Source organism: Martes martes (assembly GCF_963455335.1).
Source record: "Martes martes genome assembly, contig: scaffold_52, whole genome shotgun sequence".
In the NCBI taxonomy this organism is placed as follows: domain Eukaryota; kingdom Metazoa; phylum Chordata; class Mammalia; order Carnivora; family Mustelidae; genus Martes; species Martes martes.
Window position 1 is genome coordinate 304,400 of NW_027666563.1, and position 22,095 is coordinate 326,494.

At 44.3% G+C, this 22,095-nt stretch overlaps 1 protein-coding gene across 1 annotated transcript in view; it reads right to left on the reverse strand.

The window, feature by feature from the left end:
* Positions 1 to 1,028: 1,028 nt before the first annotated feature.
* F13A1 (coagulation factor XIII A chain) overlaps positions 1,029 to 22,095 on the reverse strand; it is a gene marked incomplete at its 5' end in the record, with an annotated part of 166,037 nt that continues 144,970 nt past the window's right edge. Inside the window, 2 exons of the mRNA XM_080831468.1 lie at positions 1,029 to 2,774; positions 8,866 to 9,002. Coding sequence (XP_080687594.1) covers positions 2,621 to 2,774; positions 8,866 to 9,002 — 291 coding nt within the window. The 3' untranslated portion in view covers positions 1,029 to 2,620. The remainder of the gene's footprint in view (positions 2,775 to 8,865; positions 9,003 to 22,095) is intronic.

A 22,095-nucleotide genomic window follows, 5' to 3' on the forward strand; every position in this document is an offset into this window, starting at 1 on the left:
TAGCTCGATTTGCCATGATGTGTGGCTTTCTAGACCTTTTTTAGGTTCTTTATCACCAGGCTGCAAATAATTATATTTATTTATTTTACAGGGTTGATGAAGTGAAATTACTTGGAAAAATGTATTCATACAATCTCTCTCTCCCTGTCACTGTCTTTTTCTACCTATCTACCTATCTTCTATCTATCTACCTATCTCATTGTCTATCATCTATCTACCTATAGTTTTGCATGTGTTATTGTTAAGTTTTTCTCCATATATCCCCAGAAGAATCTTATGGAAATGTAAGTATTCTTGCTCCCCTTTGGTCACTGAAGCTATAAACATGAAGATTTGTTCAGAAGCATACAGGACTAGCAGGGGCAGAAACTAGAATTCAGAGTCTCTGGTGCTATCTGCAATTCACTGCTTGTTACCACTGCTAAAATGATTTTTAGAGCCGCAGCATTATTATACAGTGTAGAATCCCAGCTGTCAGAGGGGATGGGCTGTCTCTTAGGCATGATGAATAGGTTTTATTTTGAGTGCCAACTCTAAATCAGTTGGTAATAGCTGCCTGGAGTACTGCACTGAGGAGGATTCTGAGGGCCTATCTGAGCTGCGATTGTTCTGTGATGTTGCCATGAATGTAGGATCTACCATACACACTTGCTGTATATTTTCCATCTCTGTTCTAAGACCACAAAAGGTGTTCGTTATGATAGGTGTTCACACCGGCTTGTCCACTGATTCACTATAATGATTCGTGAGATCATTCATGAAAAAGTATCTACAGATATTTTGCAGTTTCTGGAAGCTGGTGTTGAACTAAATACATTTCCTCCTTTGATGAATGTGGTTAATAAAATGAAAAGAGAGCAGCGAGGAAAGCTAATTGTGCATGAGTACCTATTAAAGTCATTTCCTTTAAAGGAGAAATGCTTGCTTTCCTAACCAGGGTAGGTTAACTACTGCTAAGGAAGGGTGGTTTCTTGACCACTTGTGGTAAGTAGTATGTTGTGTTGAAAATTTAAAATGTTCACTTTTATGCAGATGCAAACACAATCACATTAACTTTATTTGAAGCTTTGATTATGTTCTCGTTAATAAGCATATAATTACATTAAGCCAGTTTAACCATATAGCAACATGCATTTCGTTTTAAAATTGGGTATTGGAAAGCTCGGCAAATGCTGGGGTTATTAATTACTTAATAGAATCAGGTATAATGCACATAAGGAGGTGACCAGCAGCCCTCATGGATTGCTGGTTCCCAGAAGAGTCTCTAAAGCTTACAAATGTGGTTACACAGATAAGAAAATTTCATTTTGGCTTCTCCCACTTTGTTTTTGTTTTTGCTAAGAATCATAGCCTAGGCATATTGATAGATAATTTTGATCATAAATCAGCCTTGCAAATAAACAGCAGGTGGCCTTGCCAGTTGGAACCTTGGAGCATAATACAAATGATGTCAGCATCTTCTGTCATTGGGTCTGCGTTAGCATTGGCTACTTGCATGATGGAGTCTGTATTACCTTTTAGTTTCTGAGTCCTGAGCTGCGGTGATATGAAGGACAGTCATATCACATGAGTGATATGAAAGACAACAGGGAATTAGTGGCTGCCCATCTTTCTACACGTCTGGCCACTAAATCTGCCAGATTCTTCAACTCATAGGGCTTATTCTGTCTCTAAAAATGTACCTGGGCTGGCATCAATGTGTGAAGGAGATGATCCCAGAGAGACAGATGAAATATAATCACTAATAAAAGAGACTAATTCCTCATTTTTCCTGTCCCAAGTTAGTCTTGTTACTTTCTAGTCCTGTAGCCCCAAAAGAGTTAAAGTAAAGGATATTGGTTCCTGCTGATCAGGTCACAGTGTGACACCTCTTATAGAACGCACCATAAAACTACATTATTTAATAGATCTGAGTATTGCACCTGCTCTCTTATCTCCTCTTAGGTGATTAAGTTTCCCACAAATGCAATTTGTTAATGTGGGGCCACATCTTCTCGCAAGGCAAATCTGTGAAATTTGGCAGATAGTTGTTTTGCCGCAGGTGCAAGATGAAAGACCTCGCCCTGGCTTTGCCAAGAAGAAAAATGATGTTGTTCTCAATATCTGGGAAAAATAGTCTGACATAGAGCATAAAACCTGATTCCAAAAAGGGGGTACAGAATTCTAGGGCCCAAATCATGCGCTTCTCTACCTTCCGGGGAGTATATTACCTCCAAAAGGCTGAGTGGGAGATCAGAGTCTTGTTTTTACATGAAACCAGGTATTGAGCAAATCCCCTTGTTAAGAGAAGTTCTCTGATATTTGGAACTGCAGCCATTTGTGATGATAAATGATGACTTTTACTCTTATGAGCTATGAGAACTTAATTAGAGCTTAATTAAGGCTAATGCTCAGAATCCTTTGGAAGGTGGAGTGATTAAAAACTAACTTCCATATTGAATAGTCACACTGAAAAGTAGTCTTTGAAATACATGGCATCTCCACTCTAGGGCCCCACGTAGTCCTGGCTGAGTCTCCACACCTAAGTTAAAGCAAGAGCTGACTATTTTTTGCATTAGAATTTCTCTAGCCAAGACTACAAGAGGCCCAGTACCCAGGTCCATCTCAGCTCCCTGTGCATTTATGCAGAAGGTCGTCTCTGAATCTGCAAGTCCAGCTCGCCATACACGTGTCTCAGGGCATCACTGGTCATGCTGGCTATCAACTTCCGATGGCCAGACACCCAGGGTCGACACACTTCTTCCCATTGCACGGTGGAGTTGGGCTGGATTTCACTGAAAGGATGACAAAGAGAGGAAAGGTTTTACTTTACAGAGAGGCAGATCCAGTTCCTCACCTTAATCAGGAAGCGGTGAGAACCCCTGCTTCCATCACATGTTCTTTTTCTCTCAGTTGATGGTAGGGGAGACAGAAGGGCTGATTTTACCAGTTACAACCCAAATGAGGTCCCTAGATGGGGATGTGCCAATGACAGACTCATTGGGTCATCGTTCCTTCCACTTGGGTGCATCAACTGGCATCTATGGCCATGCGGTAGATAAGGTCCATCCAGTGCATGGTGAAGGGCTGAGTCTCCCACCAGGCATGAGTCAACTGAGGTCTAGCTTATACCCCAGCCTCCACAGTAGCCTCATGAATGTGACTGATCTTCCTGGGCTCATTTGGGTCACTCTAGTTCCTTCCTGAATTAGACTCCTATCTGAATCCCCAGCTGCCTTTGCTGAGGTCCAGATATTCTAATTGGTTCTTGCCAATCCCTTTGGGATAGACCTTGTTCCCAGGCCCAAGATCTGGAACATAATCCTACCTGCTGCCAATGGATGGAGTATTTGCATGCTCCATAATTCATAATCCTGTTTAACCACCAAATTGGATCCCTGTGCCCATGCACCTGTCTGCTACTCAATTGTATCCATTCTGATAATGGGGCTGGACTTTAATGGTTCTGGTATTCTCGTCTCCCTCTGCAGCCTATGATCTGAGGTTTTCCTAAGCTTCATGGCCAAGCCCACTCCAGTGAATGACTGAGATCAACCAGGGTTGGGGAGATTTAGGCTTCCCTGGGGTGCATCACATATATTACACTATGGAAGCCTCAGGGGGAAGTTACATGCAGGTTTTACATGCATGATAGTCCCTCGAGGTAGGTACTATTTGACACACTGAATAATTAAGAAAAATGGAGGAATAAACAAGTGAAGCAGTTTTTCCAAGATCACACAGCTGTGAATGGGCGGAGATGAGATTTTGACCCAGGTTGTTCTGATTCCCAAATCTATGCTCTTTCTATTATTGTATACTGTATTTCATACTATAGCCTCCATGAAGATGACTTTTCTGATCTCTGTGCTAGCTCTTTTTTTTTTAAATAAGCAAGACAGATACCCTTTTATTCAGTACTAAGAGCTTCTTGCAGTATTGTTCATAGAGTATTCCTGATCTCTGCTCACTGATCCTCAGGGAGAGCATGTAGTGGGTGGCCTTGCTGGGGATCTTGGGCCAGCACTTCTCTGGGAGGACATCAGGGAGATGAAGGGAGACCACTATGAGTGCCTTAGACAGAAAAGGGACCTGTTTTCATGGGGATTACTGAGGCACAGCAGGTCAGAATTGGAAAGAAATCACTTAGTCCAGCTACCTCATTTATAGGCAAAGAGGATGAGATCCTAAGGAGACTTATGGAGTTTTCCACATTCCTGGCCTGATGGCCCAGACCATGGATGAACAAAAACATGCTGGGGAAAATGAAGAGTGTTCCCATGCTTAGATATGAGGAACATGCTGTGCAGAGGAATTCTGTGAATACATCCCTAGTGGAGGGTACTTCCTACTAGTACCATGGAGGGACTGAGGGACCAAAGGAGCTGGGGATGCTGTAGCTTCAGACTGGAGTGGTGGTTGGAGGGGTCACAAGGAAGGGGAACTGCCAAAGAAAGTCTGGAGTGGTTCAAAGTCCTCAGCTATATGATCCCCTATTTGCCCTGAGGGGCCAGGACCATAGAGCATCACCTTAAACACAGCCAAAATTCAAGGAGAATTGGGTGCCACATACCTGTGCTTGACCTATTCTATATAAAGTTAGAACCCCCAAATTTTCTCACGTAGAGCTAAAACAATATCTATTTTAGATGGCAGTGGGTGTACATCCTCTGGGATAGATTTCTAAACCTTAGAAATGTAGACACTAAATAAGAAATCCCTTTCAAACTCTTCTATCTGTGTTCAGTGAATTGGGAAAGGCATCTAAGGCCTTGGGGACTCCTCTCTTTGGAACTGCTCCAGGCATGGACTCTGCCACTGCTGGTCTAAATGTCTCAATTAATTTGGTATTTGCTAATTGTCTTCTTTATTTTTGTTCTTTATAAATGTGGTTCTATAGATTATTTTCACCCATTATATAAAAGCCAAACTGGGTGAAAAGTACACACATATAACCTAGATAGGTATTGTTCAAACTCAGTCAATTGATTTTATAATTCAAGGTTTGAAAAATATTGACCTCATGATGTGTTTCCTTGCCTATAAAAGGCGGACACTACAGAATATTGAATAGAGTGTGGGAGCACCTGGGTGGCTCAGTTGGTAAAGTGTTTGCCTTGGGATCAAGCTCCATATCGGGCTCTCCACTCAGCGGGGATCCTGCTTCTTCTCTCCCTCTGCCTGCCACTCTGCCTACTTATGCTTGCTTGAGTTCTCTCTCTCTCTCTCTCTCAAATAAATAAATATTGAAAAGATGAATAGAGTGTGGAGAGGGGTGAATTATTATTTGTACTGCTCTTAGAAGCATGGTATATATGGCAATCGCCAAGTGTCATTTAGATTTGTATTACTGTTGTTGTTGTTGCTATAATTACTGTTATTAACACAATCACCCTTGTGGTGGTTGTTTCCTCTGCCTGAACTCTGCGAAAGAACTAGGAAAGTAAGTTCCTCTTGCCTGTTTGCAGAGAAACAGTTCTCTGTCCTCAATTTACAGTGATTAATTCAATATGAATACATGTTTTAAGATATTTATTTTTCAATAGCTGGACTATTTTTACCCTGATCCATTCATTCTTTCTTCCCTGGTTTACCCAAGTGATCAATCAGAAACACTTTGCAAAATAGTTGTCTTGCTTCAGGATCCGGCCTGGGGCCATGTAATGCAGGTGACTACCTCAAATAGAAACTATAATCCCTGAGCTTCACTTCATTATTGACTCTCACTCATAAACTCAGCCCCATAATAATATTCACATATGTATCTCATACATGTATAGATGTCTACTCAAGACTATCATACAAAGATACTCATACATGTATGTCTAGGTATGCATTTATTTATAGATAAATATGTCCAGAAAGAGAAAAGAATCACTCACCCATATTGGTAAGTGGAGTAATACTGGAATAATCCTATTTGCCAGAGGATAGATGTTGTGATAAATGGTTCTCAGTTAATGTGCTGAGCCATCAAGATACACTGACCATTTATCATCTTGAATGCATACAGGCAAATGGGATTATTATTACAATAAACTGCAACTATCTATGGGTTGTTCTCCATGTGTCTAGCCCTCAGCTTCTGTCCTACTAAAGAAACTCAAAATTAAAAAAAAAAATCACAAAGTCAAGGAACTTTTCTCTCGAAATAACTTACTGAACCTGATCATTTTTTAAAGACAAAAATGAATCTGGAAGATGAATTATTTGATGTTCTAGAAGTATCAAATGCAGAAACTTGAAAACTGAGAATCTGTGGGGGCAGCACTTTCAAGCATCTGAGATAGGTGGGAGGTGGTGGCAGAAGGCAGGAAGGTGAAGCATCTCAGAGCACAGTTGGCTCATACCCTGAGCAAAGAGTGAAACACCACTGCTTTCCTCATTCCTAGTTCAATTCCCTATTCTCTAGCTCTTGCCTTCCAGGACCCCTGCTTTGAGCTTGATGCCCTTTGTCTTCTAAGGCCCTGGCAGGACTGTGGGTGGATACGTGGGGGTAGTGATTCCCTTGACTATTCAAGATGTGTATCCTAGAAGGGAATACAATCTTGTGAACGATTCTGCTTCTACACATTGCTCTTTTAAGGGTCCAAGTTGTTACATGGATCTGTCACTCTTAGATCAGATCTTGGCAGCATAGGGTACCCTGGAGTGCTTATAATTATCTGACAATATGGATGTGGGTGCTGGCTGGCTCAGGTCTTGGTTGTGAATGTGTGCGCTGGAGTCAGGAGGAGACAGGGTAAGTCTCTCCAAAGTCCTAAACCCACCCTAGATCGTAAATATTTTCCCTCTCAAGTTCTTTCCAATTTTTGACAGTCTCAGAGAAATAAAGCTACCCTTGCGTTGGAGAGATCCACCCCCTGCATCTGGATTCCTGTAAGAGATTGAGGACCTTGTTTTCTGTCTTTTAGCCATCTGCCATAGCTGTGTTGGAAGTAACGACAAATAGTACCTTAAGGAAGAGTGTGGGCAGGGCATTTGCCTTGTGTCCATGTAAGGGCTGGACTCTTCCATCCTTTCCATGATTCACTCCACTTTGCCCTACTGCAATGTCAGATATTACCCATAAGCACCTGGACACTCCACCCACTTAGAGCCCTATGCATCACAAATGGTGGGTCATTCCACTGTGTGAAGACTAATCTTTCTTCTAACACACAGATTGTCCCTTTTCATGCATTGGTCTGTGATCAAGGTGGGATTTTTGGCACAGCCAAGGTGTGCTGGTATTCTAGTACCCGCAGATGAGGTTTCTAGGGTTACCGTTTGAGAAGGAAAAAATTGGATGCAGCGGGGAGTTTTTCTGGGGAAGAAACGTGTTTCACTCTGCCTGAGTGATTCTCGCATCTGATTCGAGTGGGAAGGTGTGAGAAGGGGTGAGTGAGGCTGTCGTTTCTGACGAAAGCAGGGCTATCACTGTTGACCTCTCCCTCTCACTAAGGATAATTTCTAATTTAATTCTTTTTTTCCCTTCAATGTTCTTATTAGCACAGGAAGCGTTGTTATGTTTTGTGCTTGCATTTTTAAAAAAAGCACTCAAATTATTTTCCCTGTTGTTTATTGCATTCACGGGCAGCAGGTGTCTCTTGGACAATGGGATTGCAGAAGCTGTGAACACTGTAATTTGAAAGAAATGCAGAGAGCCCTTAGTGGGCAAATTGTTCTTTAAAGGCATCCTAGAAGGGGTGAAGGAGGCTTTGGCCTGGTCCCACAGATTCAGAGGGGGTAACTTCCAGAAAGCGTGTTAAGGAGATTCCTAACATATCTCGTCATCAGGCACTTTCTACAGCCCTCCACCTCCCCTTCTATGCTTCAGAAGTTCACCCCATAGGAAATATGCTAGACTGATTGATGCTGACAGGGACTTATTTGTGGTAGAAATGAAAGTATTAAGCCTCAAAGATTGGGATCCATTCTGGGTGTCACACTTTAAGAGGAGCATAGATGACCTGGAGTATGTGGGAAAGCGGGCGAAGCTAAAGCCACATTAGGGGTCAGGAGAGGGTTAGAGAAGATGTGACAGTTGTTTGCAAATATTTCTAAGGCACCAGATGGAAGATAGATGGGCTTTATTCTGTGCTGACCCAAATGACAGAATTAGGATCACCAGGTAGGATCAGAAGGTAGAATTGTTTTTGAACAATGAGAGCTACCTGACTGTGGAATGGGCTGTCTTGTTGGGGGACACTCTTTGTCAGCAGAAGTCAGAGAAGCTGAGCCACTATAAGGCACAATCTGATGAGACTAGATGTGAAAGAAGCAGTCTCATTCATTTTATCATAGAGCCTGAGGTAGTTATTGGTATCCTAAATAGAGAACCAAGTCTGAAACTCTTTAGGGTCCCCTTTATTTTACAGAAAGCAACAGTTCTAGAATGCTTGTATCAGGGAAATCTGGAAGGTGGGGCTGGGAAGAAAGGACCCTTGAAAAGGGACATTTTTCAGCATAATATCTGACACAAACGAGGTACTCCATGCGTATTAGTAGAATTGACACCTGAGGAGGTGGTATGGCAGAATGCTTGAAACTTAATTTCCGAGTCAGCCACCCTGAGGCTGAATCTGGACACCTCTTATAAACTGTAAAACTTGGGGCAAACCAGCTGACTTCTCAAAGCCTCTGCTCCGGAAAGGGTGATGATAATAGTACCTATCTCATTAGGGTATCTCATTAGGGTGGTTGTAAGGATTAAATGATGGAAATGCCAGCCAAACCAACCCCACTTTTACCCCCTGACTCCTAGAAATGGCCAATAAGAAGGCAGCAGCTTCTCAGACATATTCATCAGGTATTAGATGTAGGTTTGGAAAAGACAGAGAAAGCTAAACCTTCCCACAGTCCCACGTCCCCTGTCACCTTCTCAGTCCCCAACCCACACCTTACCGGAACATCTTCCTCCTTGGCTTCAACACTCCAGGACCATCCAGGTGTATCCACACATTCCTCAGAGTTTCTTTTAGAGGATTGGTGAACTCAACTGTCACCACCATGTCAGAACCGACCATCCTGGCTCCACGGACCTAAGACAGGAGTTGGAGGAGAATGCAACTCATTAGCAGCACATAAAACCTTTCTGCTCTCCTGTGTCCTTAGTCATCTTCACTTTTGCTGGTTCTACAGAATGGTTATTTTCTGGCAATAGAACTTGTGTGATGAGGATAGCTGATTGCTTTGACTGGGGGATACCTATTGAGACAAAGATGGAAAATTACTAATTAGGATCACACTCTTTTCCTCATTATAAAAACCACCCTAATTAGAGCTCAGGTTAATAGCCGTGACCACCAGCTGCTCTTTCTCAGCAGGAGGTGGAAGTGTATTTGGTGAAGCAACACATTTCCGTGGTGAGGGTGGCCAGGCAGACTGCTTCTGGACAGGACTCAAGTTTCCTGCCAGCACACAGGGGATTCCTGCGTTCAAGAGGAAGAAAACGCTCCGGGGGGCTGAGCCTTCTCACCTTTAGGTACACTAGAAAGATATATGGCCAAAGAGGGAGTCTTCACTGTGGAACTTGAAGAAAAGGAATTTGGATACTAAGATAGGCAAAAAAGACTTTTCATCTGCAGTTACAATGTCTGAGTCCAACAGAGTCTAAGCCCTTTGTTGGCAAGTTTATCTACGACAAGTCTCAGAAGTATCAGGTATTTGGCAAGGATCTCATGAGGTGGCCAGAGTTCAAGGTCAGTTCAGCACTTACTAGTAGTGGGGCCTTGGGTGACTTCCTCAAGCTTTTTGAGATTCAGTTTTCCTGTCTCTAAGACTGGACTGACATTCCAGTGGGATCATTGATGTGAAATGCTATTATTATTTGCTCCTAGGCTGTGTTTACTAGGTTCCAGGAATAGTACGCTTTCCCAACACCAACACAAATGAGCTGGAAAATGGCCACGTGGCTCTGGTTGGTTGGTTTGTTTGTTTAAGAGATAATATGTGCCAAATGGATAGATCCGACTAACCTCTACGTAACTTGGGAGATAATAGTAATAGTAATAGTAATAGTTCCCACCTTGTGGGTAGAATGGGATTATACAGATAAAGCAACAAACATGCTATAGGACACAAGGCAAAAGCCCTATACTTTATAGCTCATACTGTTTTTGGAATAGCATTGCTCAAGGTAGGTTGTTTTATTCACCATATATTTAGTGTACTTTCAATTCTGACATCTAGCCAGTGCCCAGCAAATATTTGTGAAATTAGGTTAACTGTTTAACAGTGGAATTTATTGACTGAGTTTCCTATGTAAGGACTCAGCCATTCTTATACCTTATTTCTTTTAAGTGTCATATACTATAGAAAAAAATCATATGGAAATGAGCCTTTCTTATGAACAGAGGAAAAGAGGAAGGACAATTCCCAGAGAAAAAGACTCTCACTGACTGACTTTGCAGTAAAGAACAAATCTTCACAGGCTTTACTCTTTAAGACACAGTTTGTGTCTAAATTTACGTCTATGGAATTTTAAAAATCTATGAGAAAAATGAAAATTGCACCCAATTCTCCATGTTTATTACATTCAAATCAATATCTGCTGGGTGGGATGTGGGGAGTGGTAGGGTCAGAGGGATCAGGTGTAGAACAGACAACGATCATGGTGCTGACCACAGCATATGTCATCAAGATAGCACAAATCATAGGTAAGTGGTTTCTCCAGTGCTTCACCAGTGGTCTTTAGCCTGCCATGCATACAAAGTCACCTGGGGAACTTCACAATCACAGAGGTCTAGGTCCACTCCCAAGCAATTAGCTCAGAATCTCAGAGAGAGGTTGTAAGAAGTTTATTCTAAGCACCCCTGTTGACTTCTAGGAGTCAACTTAGAAAAGTGCTCCCTAGGTGAAAATCTCCAATATAGAAAAAACACTTAGAAGACAGGCTGAAATTTTCACCCCCCTTCCCATATGTCCTGATTCTCTCAATATATACGTTGGAAGTACAAAAGTGCTTTATGAGAATACTCTGAGTTCTCTTGGTTTAATTTTCAAGTGTGGCCAACATATTTTTCCTAAGTTGGCAAAAAAAATTTCAGAACACTTTCAGATTTTTAAATATGTAAGATAAAGGTAATATTTACAAAAGCTATCTGAATTGGAGAAAGTGGGGCTGCTTCAGAGACCCTATTGGTAAAAGTCTGATCACTTTAATTTCGGGGGGATGTTTTGTAGCCATCTGCTCTCTTCATGGCATGCTATTATAGGTACGGAGAGAAGCCCCTTACAAAAATCTGGTAATAGCTACTGACCCTTTCTGAACACAGACACACAAATACAAGACACATACACCTCTCACGTGTGGTTTTTGGGGATTCATTACAGACCCAGAAGATCTATCCATGGACCTCCCCAGGCTCATGGGCTGCAGGTGAAAAATGATTTCCATGCGTGAGGCTAGCTCTACAGGAAAATTCCTGCACTGTGGAAAGCAAAGTGTACCTTTCCAGGTCTATTTTGACAGTGTTGGGGAAATGAAGTGTTTGAAAGTCTGGCCTCTGTTCTTTGGGTCTTCATGGACAGGCTTCAGATTTGGCCATGATTCGAAGATTAAGCCTTCTCACATAACTTCATGCACCATGCCTAACCAGTTTCCCTTCAGATGTTATTTCTGTAGCCGGCTGCTTCCATGGGCGTGTAAATATTCCCTGGGCTTCCCCAATCCTGAGTAGGCAGGAGGCCAGGGAGAAGTGGGAGGGTGAAAGGAGAGGTCTCTTCTCAGGTTGTAGAGTGTTTCTTTTGCAATTAACAAAGACTCAGTGTCCCTTTCCTGACATTCATCTCCTGCACCCAGAATGTAAACTTCCTTTGCCTGACTACTGAGATGCTAATGAACCTTAGAGACTCAAACCAGCCAAGTATAAAAGCCTGCCTAACAGTTAACATCACTGTTTCTGTGTGGGAGACTAAGTGGAGATATGTTCCTCCCTTATTTTGAGGAAAACGGACATAGTATTTTCACAGTGCGTGTTGATTGAAGCGAGGTGCCATGCCTTGGTATCTGCCAAATGCTGAGAAGACCATTGTAGATGAAAATGTCCAAATCTAGTTCTTTAAAGAACGTGCACTGTTCTCTTTTCTTTAATGCTGTAAAAATAATTCCCTATCATTGTCTTTGTATTTCTGAATTTCTTGCTCTTGCAAGAAGTTAAACAAAGGGAGCCTTGAGCAATCCAGAGAAGGTTAGGTCGGGAAAAAACTTTTATGTGTACTCACTTATGCGAAGAGTAGCCATTACTCCGTCCAGAGAAAAGGATAAAGTGTATGTCATTCTTCACGACATCAAAGTCTCTTCTACGTGTTTGATAGTCCTTATTGTTTTCAATACTCTATTTAAAATACCTTCTTTTAAAATTTTTAAAAGATTTTATTTATTTATTTGTCAGAGAGAGAGAGAGAGAGAGAGTGAGCGAGTGCACAAGCAGGGAGAGCAGCAGGCAGAGGGAGAAGCAGGGACCCCGATGTGGGACTCAATCCCAGGACTCTGGGATCATGACCTAAGCCAAAGGCAGATACTTAACTGACTGAGCCACGCAGGCATCTCTAAAATATCTGTTTTTAGGGCACCTGCATGGCTCGGTCAGTTAAGTGGCTGCCTTCACCTCAGGTCATGATCTCAGGGTCCTGGAATCGAGCCCCACATCCAGCTCCCTGCTCAGCGGAGAGCCTGCTTCTCCCTCTCCCTCTTCCTCTGCCTGCCGCTCTGCCTACTTGTGCTGTCTGTCAAATAAATAAATAAAATCTTTAAAAAAAAATCTGTTTTTAAATATTGACTTGGATATGATGCTTTCCTAGTTAAACATTCACCAATACTGACATACTGAGTTCTTGTCTTTTGTAGGACTTCATTATAATGAGAAACTATTTTGATTCTTTGGTCAAGGAGAAAGTTACTGATAGGCACACACACATACACACACACACACACACTTATACTCACTCTTTAATCCTCACAACCCTATGAGGTAGATACTATGAGTCTTTGTTTTCCAGAGGAACTGAGGCACAGGAAAATGAAGTAACTTGTTCGAGTTCACATGGATAGTTAATACGCGAAGAAGTAAGAGAGAAGGCAGGCAGTCTGGTGCCAGTCACGGCTCAGCTACACCCCCTACACGGGCTCTGATTGGTAGCCCTGATAATAGCACCTCGCATAATTTTTAGTGTTTCTTTAGTAATGCAGGCTTGTGTTTCACTTACATTATCTTGTTTCATCCTCCCTACAGCCCTCCTTATGGGCTTGGGGGCAAACATTATCATTATCTTCATTCAATTGACATCAGTCTGACACTTAGAAGATCATCAAAGAACCCAAGTGAACGGCGCTCGTAAACTGGCAGAACCCAGTGAGCAATCTAGGTCTTTCTGACTCCAAAACATTCCTCTTTAAACCCTACATACACTGTCATCTCTGGCAGCAGAGAGGCAAAAATAGTGACTTTTTTTCTGTTGGAAGCAGCTGCTTTGTCTTCTGAAATCCACTGATGAAATCATTCACGATATTAGCTTAGGCTACCATTAAACTTCCAGGTAAGCACAGTGATTATAACCTGACCCTGAACTAAATTTGAAAATATATGTATAACCCAAGTCTTTGTTTTTGACTTCACGGGGGAGAGAATCCGATTCCTACGCCAGAGTAAAACGTGACAAGGTAGCCCCAGGGCCTTGACACATCACTTGACGATAATAGGATTTTCTATTTAAGGTAAAGATAGAAATATAATTTTAGAAAATAACTGGTAACCTAAAAAGAGTGGGATCATATGAAGGTAGATAAGATTCATTATTCTTGAGGTTTTACCTTGTAGATATGTTTCTTTTTTAAGATTAAATATAGCAAACGGGAAATGTATAGAGAAAATTATGTCTTAGGCACCCCAGTTAGCGGTGATTTCTCATTTTTGTTCTCAAATACAGGTTGTTCAGTAGCTGTGCCGAGAAGAGAAATGGAAATGCACACTTATAGTGGCAGGGCTCGCTCAGAGACCTCGTCTAGGATGTGCTCTCCTGGCTGATGGAGCAAGTGCACGGTCTGCTCCTCTGTGACAAACAGCCATGAATGGGCAGAGAATCAGCTCCCTGAGCATGGAAAGCCATGGCTGGTGGTGCCCCATCTGGGAACCTTTGGGGTACATAGGCTACACCTGCTCAGAGCCCCTCAGGATGGAACCCTATAGACTCACATCCTTGTTTTTCTCCACAGATTGAGAAGACAGTGCCAAGGGGGATGACTGCAGTGGGTGGGACACAGAACGTGACCGTAGTCGGGGGGAGCTGAGGGAGTGCTGAACTCAGGGTGTAAAGACCAGGGGATGCTGCTGTGTCCTCGGACCAAGTCCTTCCAACTCTCTGGGCCTCGTTTCCCTGTGTGGTCCTTGGGAAGAAATGTGAAATCATCTGACAGAGCATATGAAACGTGGCACTTATTGACTCTAAATGCAATTGATGTTTAGAGGGAGAATCTTAAATTGCCAGCATGACCACAAGAACTTCCTCACCCATAAGTCCTCTTCTGTGGAAGGACAGATATGGTTTCTCAGGTACTGGAATAAAGAGCCACAACGAGAGAAGCTGCCAGCCTCCACCAATACTTGAAAGAGAACTGGAGAAGCTCAGGTCCCCACGTCCACCAGCCTCCCTGGTGACCTATGGTCCTCCTGGTGGTCCAGACATGCAGCAGAGTCATGGAGAACCCAAGGGAGGTTGGAAGGGATAAATGTGCTTGGTTGGTGACATCGGAGGGTTCTATTGGTCAGGGTTCAGGAGACAGAAACAGTCTTTGTTTTCTTCCTTCCTTCCTTTCTTTCTCTCTCTCCCTCCCTCTTTCTTCCTTCCCTCCTTCCTTCCCTCCCTCTTTCTTTCTTTCCTTCCTTCACTCCTTCCTTCCTTCCTTCCTTTCTTTCTTTCCGCCTTTCTTGCCTGGCTGGAAAGTTTCCGATGTTTACACTGTCACCGAACAAAATGATTTACCCAGTAGCCGTCACAGGGGCACTCATTCCTCAAGCAGTCCTGCAATTTTACCTTCCCCTCCAGGATAGAGGCATGTGAATTGAGATGCTGGAGGAGCGGGGCTCAGGCACTCCCACGGCAACCCTCTGCTTTGCTCTCCTCTGGTTAAATAGGGGCTTTGGGGAGCATGAGCAAAGGGGAAATGAAGAGGATTCTACACTTAACCTCAGTAAGACTGCTGAGTTCCAGTGAAGAAAAACCAATAGTGTTTCAAATCAGAGAAGATGTGGATGTGAAGACAGTGCTGGAGTTTGTCTGTGCAAATTAGGCAAGGGCACCCCTTTGTCGGGGCAGATGCTGCTCCCTGTATGGTACGGCAGGTGATGAGTGGGCTGGACTTGGTTTCCTCCCTGTATCCCCCATCCCCAGGCTGGGTTATCTGCACCAGTGTTGGCCTGGAGTGAGGCCTGCCCAAAGGAAGATCTCAACACACTCCTGGGTTGGAGGTGGGGGACACGGGGGGCGTTTCCTGTGGGACCTGTGTGGTCCTCAAGGCTGCAAGCCCAGAGGACATTCTGCATGTTGACTTCTATGAATCACCTCCCTTCGTTGGTCCTGTAGGCACAGCAGCCAACCTGAGCTAGAACGGAGCCACAGCACTTCTGGAGCTGACAGAGGGCAGCCACTGCTAGAAGGGAAATCAGCAGTCTCTCCCCATTTCAGAGAAAAAGTCAATAAAAATGTTCCCGGTGTTGAGTTTTTCTCTGTGTGTGTGTGTGTGTGTTTAAGCATTTGCTACAACTTATTTACAGAGTGCACACCAAATAACTATTTGTTGGATGGATTGAATACCTGAACGTGTAAATGTGTGAGTGGCTAGAAGGGAGGAATCAAAGGGAAGGAAACTCTTTCAGCCAATGGAGCAAATAATCAAGGAGCACAGGCCTGTTACCATCTTGCTCGTGGGGCTCTTGCCCAACACCTAGTGGGGACTGGGCCCAACTCGGGGTGGGAGGAGGCAGGGAGCCATGTCAAAATGGTATCCAAAAAAGCTTGGAAACTCTCAACTGTTCTCATTTTAAATGCTTAATTGATTTTTTCCTTTTAATTTGGGGGCGCCTGTGTGTGTATGGTTGTAATTAATTTTTTAAAATTTTATGTTTTTATTCTAAAGTTTTTTTTTTTTAAGATTTTATTTATTTGTTTGTCAGAGAAAGAGAGAGAGAGAGCACAAGTAGGCAGAGGCAGAGAGAGAAGCAGGCTCCCTGCTGGACAAGGAGCCCGATGCCAGACTCGATCCCAGGACCCCAGGATCATGACTTGAGTTGAAGGCAGCGGCTTAACCGACTGAGCCACCCAGGCGTCCCGTGTTTTTATTCTAATTCCAGTTAACGTACAGCGTGATGTTCGTTTCAGGTGCACAGCGCAGTGATTCAACACTGCCTCCCCACAGTCGTGACAGGTGCGCTCCTTAATCCCCATCACCTGTTTCACCCAGGCCCCCACTCCCTCCCCTCTGGTAGCGGTCAGCTTGTTCTCTATAGATCAGAGTCTGTTTGTAGGTTTGTCTCTCTCTCTCTCTCTTTTATCCTTCGCTTGTTTGTCTTGTTTCCTAAATTCCACGTATGAGTGAGATCATATGGTATTTGCTTTTCTCTGATTTATTTTGCTTATATTCTCTAGCTCCATCCATGTCACTGAACATGGCAATATTTCCTTCTTTCTATGCCTGAATAATATTCCATGACACACACACACACATCACATCTTCTTTATCCATTCATCAACCGATGGACACGGGCTGCTTCCATATCTTGGTTATTGAAAATCACGCTGCTATAAACATGGGATCATGGTTGTAGTTTTTTTAATCACACACATAGCAAGTGGTTATGTTTTCTCCTAGCAAAACTGTCCCTGGTTCATATGAGGAAATTAGTTCTTTCAGTGCATTGCGATGTCCTATAAAGGCTGCAGGACAGGTTCCACGTGACAATACTACAGAGCTGCTTTCTAATGGCACTTGGATGAGTTCCTTTCCCAGATCCTGAATGGAAGTCATCTGAGGAACACAGAAATGCCTCCTCTCTCACAGTCTCATGCCTGTGGTCTCCTTCCTGTGCATGTTCCCCAGGGTACAGAGCACACACTGCACACCCAGTGGTCAGAGTCGATGCCACCAGGTGAGGTTACATTTGCTCTAGACCAGAGGGCCATATGCTACCCAAAGCAATTCTCAGGGGTGTGCCTGCTGGATTCCCACGCACAGATGGGACCAGGCATGGAGGGAGGCAGGGGATATTTATCAGCAACTACCAGGTCCTGGTGTGGGCTAAGCATTCTCACAAGCATCCCTGATGTTAATGCTCACAACTTGGAGTTTTACATAGGATTGTACTGAGTAATAACTAATAATTATTCATAATATTAATTAAAAGAGTAATTATTATTAATTAAAATAAGAATGAATAATTAAGTATTATTCATTCTACAAAAGTGGGCTCAGAAGTTCAGAAAGACAATGTGTGTGAGGCGGAGAGAAAGGAAGAGGAGGGGGAGGAGGAGGAGGAGGAGAGAAAGCAAGATGGTGACCAGGTGTGAGTGGTTGAGTATGTGCTATGATTACCACAGTTTCTTGCTAGACTCTTTGTGGGGATTATTTCAATGATCCCTCCCAGAAACCCACCCAGGCAAGGACTCTTTATCGGATCCATTTTACGTAGAAGGATAACCTCCAAAGCAGCTCACATGGGATTATGAATTCAGGCGATCTGACTCCAGTCTTTGAAATCACTATGCTGTTCTTCCTCTCTACAGAGGGACTGCCGGTGTCCCTCCTGGAGTTCTCATCTATTTGGCTAAAGAACCTGAAAACTGAAGCCTTCACGGTGATGGAGAACCGGAGAAATCCACCAGAACTGTTTCCATGTTACACACCACAGATTGCAAGCGAGCCAGTCTCTAGCCTGGAGAACAGCCAGATTCCCTCCACGTCCCCGCCCTCTCCAAAAAGTAGCTATTCACTAAAAATCAAAATGGTGAATCTTTTCTTGACTTACAGCATCTTACAACTATCAACACATGAGAAAAACTCCGTGTCTGATTTTAATAAAACATACTTTTCTCTTCAAAATATTTTGATAGCACAGATAAAGAGCTGCGTGCTCATTAAAGTTTAATGAGTGTCTCTCCCTGCCATTTTCCACATGAGGATCATACACTATGACTCACGCATGGTGGATGCCGGGAGTAGTTAACTGGGAGCACAATTTAACCCAGTCTCAATCTTTGTTTTCACAGGGACACATGCAGCCCCAGACGGGGTCCATTAGGGTATAAGCACACGTCTGCTGACCTCCCTGCTTTGAGAATGACATAGGTTCAGACAGGTGGGAGCAATAGTGCTCCTGGTTGATCTTTATTTGCTCTAAAAAGGGAGGAAGGTAAGGAGAGGGGCACACCAGTTGCCAGGTGACCCCAATCTCAAGGCAAAGCTGGGGTCTCCCAAAAGAGGGCAGTGCCTTGGACAGAGGTTTATCTTCATTAGTCTCCTGCTGCCTGCCTCAACTCCATCCAGGGCAGGGCTTCTAGATCTTTCTGTAGGCTGCCTACCACTCTCCTTGCTTTTGCTCCCACTTTCTCCTAGCCTCTGGGGTGGTCTCTGCACCCACGCCTGCAGATTGAGATGTTATCCATTCATTGAGGATTGTCTACTGTTCTACCACCTTGAGTTTTGGTGCCTCCACCTGATGTGATCTCTCCTTCCCAGAAGAGCACACACCCTCTGTTAAGGCAGGCACTTTCCACGGAATTTCCACGTAAGAGCAATGCAGCCTTGGGGTTATCTGCACAGACTTCCAGTCAGAAAGAATCCACTCCTTCCCTGACCAGCACATTATTACGGGCAAGTCAGTCATGGACAGATTAGTGACCATACTAACAACGGCCACCCGATGCTCGGTGTTTACTGTGTATGAGGCATTAGGTATCCATTAGCTCATCATATACTCACAACAACCTATGAGGTGAGTATGGTGATTTGCAGACGGGGAAAAAGAAGCTATGAGAGATTCAGTGATGCGTCAAGGCTCACACGCATGAGAAAGTAGGCTTTGATCTCACAGCGTTTGGTCCCAGAACACACGTTTTTTATCATGATGCTACCACCCACTGGGGGCTCTGTTTTCTCATCTGTAAAATGGAGACTGCAATAATGCCCATCTCTAGGATGGTCACACGGACTAACTAAGATAATACCGGAGAAGTACAATAATCGAGAGCTCGGTGGCTCCTAGCTGCTGTCATTGTCATCACCACAGGCTGGTCTCATCCCTCTCCTGCCCCAAAGTGAAGGGTGGGATGGGCAAGTCCTTCTAACACTTTGTCTCTCACGCAGGGTCACCTGCATTCCTCACAGGGGCCTTGAGAGGGTCTGTCCACTGTGGACCTGACCTAGGCTCAAAGAGATGGACAAAGTATTCTAGCGTCTTCCTAGAATTCGGGGATGTGCATCCTAGGTGACTGTGGACCCCTTAGCCATTTTCTGCTTTCACGGCCTTTACCCCCTTGCCAACTCCTGCTTTAGACAAGTAATTCAACTCCTCTCCCTGAGGTCCCCTGGGCCAAGGTTCATCATAACCTCCTCTTTCTCCTCTCCTCTCACTTCCCCCTTCCCTCCTTTTCCATCTGCCCCCTTCCCTCTCCCCTTCGACACCTTCCTTCCCTCCTCCCCTCCCTCTCCTGCTCCTCTCTCCTCCCTCCTCTTCTCTCTACTCCCCCTGCTTCCCCCTCCTCTACCCTACCCCTCTCCTCCGTTTCCCACTTCCCTCCCTTCCTTTTTGTCTCTCCTCTTCCTTCCTCTCCCCTGCTCCTCTTCTCTCCTCCCTCCATCCCTCCCTCCCCCACAACTTCCTCTCCTCTTCTCTCCTCTCTTCTCCTCTCCTCTCTTCTCCTCCACCATTATCCCTCTTCCCTCCCCTCCTTTCCTTTCCACCTCTCCTCTCCTCTCCTTACCTCCTCTCCCCTACTCTCCTCTTACGCTCCCTGTTTCTCCCTTCCCTCCTTTTCTCTATGTCCTCTTTCTCTCTCTCAGTCATTCTCAGCACGATCATATCATCAGTAGGCCAAACAGTATCCCAGATCTCCGGCCCTGGAGCCAGAGTTTCTGGAACCAGGGCCCCCTACAGCTTGGTGACATCTGGGTGGCTGTTGGGGTGTGAGGTGTTTTATGCAGGAGCACCTCTTCCCTTGCTTGGATTTAGTTTGTCCCTGGGGTTGGTATGGTTAATGAGGTTAGTGGTTGGGGCAGCTGAGGTGAGGATGTTGGTGAGGATGTGAGGAACAAATAGCACTGGGCAGCAGCCAGGATCTCCATCTCGCTCTGGCTGGAGCCCTGGTCAAATGGCCCCGCCTCTAAGTAAGTTTCCTCCAGGAACAGCATCTCCCATACCTTTACGGAAATAAAAATTAAAAAACAAAAACCCATAACTCTTTTAAAGGATGCTGCTGTTTCCCGGGTCACTCCACTTGTGGCCAAGGGAATTTCCACTCTGCCTCAGGGGAATTTCACTGCTCTTTAGGTAAACCCAGAAGACAACCAACAAATAATCTTTCACATTAATGATGTCTCAAAGATGAAAGGTATTAGTTTCCTTTATACATCCAGTTTATTGTCAGTGGTGCAATTAAATTCTATCTTATGCTGTGGCTGGAGCATCCCCCAGCTTGGAGGGCCTCTCTCCTGAGACCTTCACAGGGGACAGTGCATTGGTTCTTAATGAAGTGGGCCCCGCTTCTGGTGGGACATGTCTCCCAGGGTGCACCTGCCATTGTGGAGGGACCCTGGTAACGGGACGGGCACCTCTCTCTACTGAATGCCGGTCCTCATGGCGTTGATGTCCCCTCTGGAGGAGCCCTATCCCACCCTCCATTTGCAGCTGTTTCCTGTTCTGCCTGAAGACCCCGCCTGACCTCATTTTTCAATTATCTTCTCAGGCCTCTTGTGTGGATAGGACTGTCCTGGGCTGTGGGCGGTGCCCAAGGGGGAAGGCCTCGTGATGACTTAAGCCTTTCTCAAAATGAAGGACTTGGGCTGTCTGGATGGGCATGGTCCGTCTGTGCTTGTGTAAGCCCCGGCCTGGGGTGACTTGTTTGTTACATGGCAGTCCTCTCGTGCCCTGTGCACAGCACTAGACCCATGACGGCTGCCCCACTGAATGAATTAGCTTTACAAATGATTCACAGCAAAGGATTCATGAGACCCTGGGCTTACCATTCCCCCACCCCTGCCACCTCTAGGGCCATTTAAGATATGCGCAACTTGGTAAACTTTGATCATCTCTTTAGAAGAATGATGCTTACCGTCTGTGCTAATATTTTTAATCACTTTTGGAAAAAAAAAAAGTTCTCCAGCACCTTGGAGTAAGGCTGACAAAAGGTGCCATACCCCAAGGACACGGATGGAGGCCTGGGTTTCTGCTCACAGGATAGGAAGGTATCTCAGGATGAGGCTACTGATGGTGCCAGTGTCCCTCCAAAGAGGGAGTGAACAGGTTGCCATATTTTTGTTCCATTTCCATCTGTCCTCAGCCCTTCTCTGTTAAGTTTCTTTGAACAATTTGGGAAGAGATTTCTGGTGGTAAATGGAGTGACAATGTAAGAACTACTAGGGAAACGGGCAAAATAACCCTATGGTGATAGAAGTCAGAAAAGTGGTTCTCTTGGTGATGAGGGAAGGGATTATTGACTGGAAAAGTCATGAGGAAGATTTCTGGAGTGTTGGGACTCCTTGATGTTTTCATCTGGCTGGGAGCTGCCAAGCGTCCACGTATACACAAACCCCCTGTCGCCAAGCTGACATCTCAGTGAGTGCCTCCTACTGTATACAGTTAGATCCCAATGAACAAGATTACTGTCCCAAAGGCACACAGGACACAATCCCAGTGGTTTCCATTTCTTGCCATGCCTGACCCACTTTACTCTGGAGACACTGAAATTCTATCTGCATCCATTACACATCTTTATCTTCCTCCACAAGTATGTTTATACCCACAGGTTATATTTATATCTGCAGCCACATCTATATATTTAAATCTGGAGAGGAGAGGAAAGTGTTATATGTGTGTGTCTATATATAGGGTAGTTTACTTCTTTCAAAGAACAGGAGGATCTTAG